General features: G+C 41.9%; 1 protein-coding gene across 1 annotated transcript; it reads left to right on the top strand.

Annotated features, from left to right (window-relative positions):
• Positions 1-408: 408 nt before the first annotated feature.
• LOC125503030 lies at positions 409-1,775 on the top strand (the record flags this gene model as incomplete). Its single annotated transcript, XM_048662760.1, is given in 4 exon segments — positions 409-574; positions 627-804; positions 856-1,086; positions 1,156-1,775. Coding segments are annotated over 4 exon segments (867 nt in total), but the record flags the coding sequence as incomplete, so codon positions are not given.
• Between the last annotated feature and the right edge of the window lie 1,861 nt (positions 1,776-3,636).

Genomic DNA, 3,636 nt, shown 5'->3' with positions numbered 1-3,636 from the left:
AAGGGTCTCAGGTTTTAGTAGTAAGAAGATTTACTTTTACATGCCCTTACTTTTCTGCTGCGGGCACGCAAAATTTATATTCAACCAATTTGGAATATACCGTAGATTCATGTATATTACCGGAATATTTGTTTTCAACATACTAGGTATATTCACCTGCACATATACACAATATGTACATACCTGGAATGTTCATCTGCACATATACTCAATATGTACATACCTAGGATATACTTTTTATGAACTTTGATGAATATACATGCATGTATATTCCACGAACATTCATGTTAGGAATGTTCAACCATGTATATTCCCAGGATATTCCCGCAATGTTCTGTATATTTTTTGAACATTCTGGGATATTGATAGAATATCAAATGCTATCTGGGTACTGTTCATTGTCCACAGGTGGAGCTGGAGAAGCTGGAAAAGCGACTATTCCTCAGGGGAAGATTGCCGGCTCGACCGGAACCCGAAGGGGCAGAAGCCGATGTGGAGGAGGAAAAATCCGAAACGCCTCCTCATCCCGTTGAGCTGAAGTCTCAGGAGTTTGAGCTGCTGAAGCGAGCCACCGGTAATACAGCAGTCATTCTCATCACTCATCCCCTGCAAAATCCTTCTTTTAGGAGGCACATCGACGCAGGAGGTTCTGGACAAATTCCAGGCTCAAAAGCAGACCCAAAATCGCCTCAATGAGCTGCGAAATAAGTCGGAAAAGGACAAGCGAATGATCGAGAAGCAAATTGAGTCGTTGCGAGCCAAACTGGATGAGTACAAGTACTCGGAGTCTCGCGACGCTGATAAGTACTGCCGAATCACCAAGCGGAAGCACTAAGAAACTGTCTTTGATTTCAGGAAATCTGGCGGTTTAGAGCGGCTTCAGCTGGAGATCGCCCATCAACACTCGCGATCTGACTCCTACAGAAAAGAAACCACATCCAGAAAGCAAGCGCTGACTTCAGTGCTGCTCAATTTGCATGGATTGCGAAGTTTGGTCAATCCGGTGGCCGCCTCCGATGAAACCCCCTCCGGCATGATGGCAGGATTTGTCCTGGATGTGAAGGAGCTGGTCCGCAGATACGCAAAGTACAAACTGCTGGAAAAGCCAGACGATGACGCGGTAACTTGACTGCTAGCCATTCTATGGAGGTAAAATTGTAAGCGATTTCAGGGGCGGATTGAGCATGTGGAAGCCAATTTGCCTACTCCCTACAGTGGCCTGATTAGGAGGACTCCTCAGCCGCAAATGATGGGGGCGCCCAGTCCTGGACCTCCTCCAGGTAAAGCCCACTTTGAGGCAAGGGAAAGAAGTGAGGGTGTGCTTGCAGGTTCAGAAGATGAGGAGGAAGTGCCTTCGAGGAGCTTCCTGAAACGACAGGCTCAACTGGTGATTGATGCCAAGTCAAGGCGGAGGAATCTTAGGATACAGCTTCCCAAAAGGAACTAATGCGTGGGTTTTTTGCCTGAGAGTTTCCAAGCTAGGTTATGGACAGGGTGTTTTTTTAGCCCTGGAATTTGCTTAGATGGAACGCGCTCTTGAGCTAAGAATTGTAGGATTTTGTTTGAGTTAAGTGCTCATCGGGATGCTTGACTTGAAAATTGATATGGATATTCGCATGTTGCACTTTTCCTCTTAGGAATTCAGGTTTTACCCAAATTGCTCATTTAATGTACAGAGTATTGCAAACATGCTCTTATTGTAATGAACATTTATGGCAATTGGCGAATATAAAACAGATTGCAACTAACCCGATGAGTTGTGCAGGCATGGAGAATGGGGCGCCAGCTTGCAGAAAGCTGCTAAGAATTATTTCTAATCTCTCATAGATCAAGCCCTCTTGGCTTGAAGTGATTCTAGTTTTTGAAATGCAACTGAAGTTGATGGCAATTTTTTCAAGCTCTTATGACTTTCAAGTTTCTCAACCGATTTCAATTTTGCAAATTACGATGTTTGGACAAATTCACTCGCTTTAGAACGCATTTCCAATGATGACCCCGTGAGTGCCCCCAGTGGTTGTACCAGTCCTACGGGAACACCTCTGATGATGCTCGCCACTCGTGCTAGCGAAACATCAGAAAAAAACTGATATCCAACTTCGTGCCAAAACCGCGAAAGCTTAACTGCAAAACGATTTAACATTTGTTTTTGTGTGATTCAGAGTGCGGATTCTCTTTCTTCAACGATTTATTACGGTTTTATTTTGCGAATTTTGACGGGTTTCAGCGTAATTCAATATTGAAAGGAAATGGTGTGGGTTCCAGTCGTTCTGCGTAAAGTGCAGATACTCATTTGTTGGGACAGGGTCGAAGGGAAATTTCGGAGTTGGCAAATTCACCGGGGAAATCAAGCCGTCGGTTCGTTATAGGCGAGTCAGAGCATGTAAAACAGTGAGGAAATTGTTAATTCCAAAAATAATCGCCTACCGTAAGGGCCATGTGAAGTTAGAGGCAATTTCAGCCGGGCGAAAAAATGCTGATATTAGCAAGGTTATTATTTATATACATATGCAATTTTATTTTTTGTTAATAAAATTCTTGCAGACATAAAAAAGTCTCCGATAAAGTGGGTGTTTTTGTGTCAGTTGACCAGGCTTTTTCCGTTAAAAGACAAGAGAATGTACATAAATCGCCAATGATGTAGTGGTTGGGGCTGAATCGTCGAGGAAATTAAATTGTTCTGTTAACTTATCCGTTTTTCCTGACAATTTCATTAAGCTAATGGCTTCAATGTTATCGCGTTTGGAAAACGGGCGAAAAACCCGCTCCCTTAGACGCACAAGCACATAGAAAGCGAATTCAACTTTAGTTTTCCATGCAACTGTTCAAATGCCACATTTTTCGATTGTTTCGTTCGAGGAGTTGCTGGCCAAGTTTCTGCGAGAATCGGTCCTTCCGGCCCATTGAACTCGCAAGGTCTAGAAATTATCGGCGCATATTTAGAGGAACTCGAGGGAAATTGAAAATTTATTTACTGGAATTTAGTGCAACTTAGTTTTAAAACGGTTCTTGGTAAAAGTTTTTCATTTTCGAGCAGATGCTGGGAAATGGGGCAAGTTGCCAAAAACTGGTCGGGGTTAATCGACCAGAAAATATTAGATTTGGCCAGTTAACTGAATAAATTCAGATTTCTTCAAAACGATTGCATTGGACGATCGAATTTAAATGGGAAACATTGGAGCGAACGCATCTGTTTGAAGCATTAAAGTTGAAAATTTTTATTTTTCCAAAAAATTGACCAAAAATCAAAATTTCACATGCCTGTTTTTGGCTCAATCGATTCTTTTCGATGTAAGAAGCTCACAAATCTGCAGTTGTAAAGTGTTTGGGTCAATAATGAGGAAGAAATCGTCGGCTTAAGATCGTGAACGCCCAAAAAACGCTTAAAGTGTGTCGAAAATGTCTATTATTTCGGATTTGAAACTTCTAGCATGTTTTTCAATGAGCTCGATGCATTCCTCGCGTCTGTGAGCTGAAAATGATGCAAAATTTAAGACATTTTGAGAAAACTTTCATTTTTTCAAAAAATCGACCTCCACACTTGGAAAAATTTCGGCCAAAATTCAAAATTTCACTTGCATCTTTTTTGAGCTCAATCGATTCCTTTCGACGTGAGAAGGTCAGAATTGTGCATTTATA

Source organism: Dendroctonus ponderosae, unplaced genomic scaffold (assembly GCF_020466585.1).
Source record: "Dendroctonus ponderosae isolate FM_Combo_2020 unplaced genomic scaffold, Dpon_F_20191213v2 Dpon_F_20191213_1102, whole genome shotgun sequence".
NCBI classification, from domain to species: domain Eukaryota; kingdom Metazoa; phylum Arthropoda; class Insecta; order Coleoptera; family Curculionidae; genus Dendroctonus; species Dendroctonus ponderosae.
This window is presented reverse-complemented; position numbering and strand designations above follow the sequence as displayed.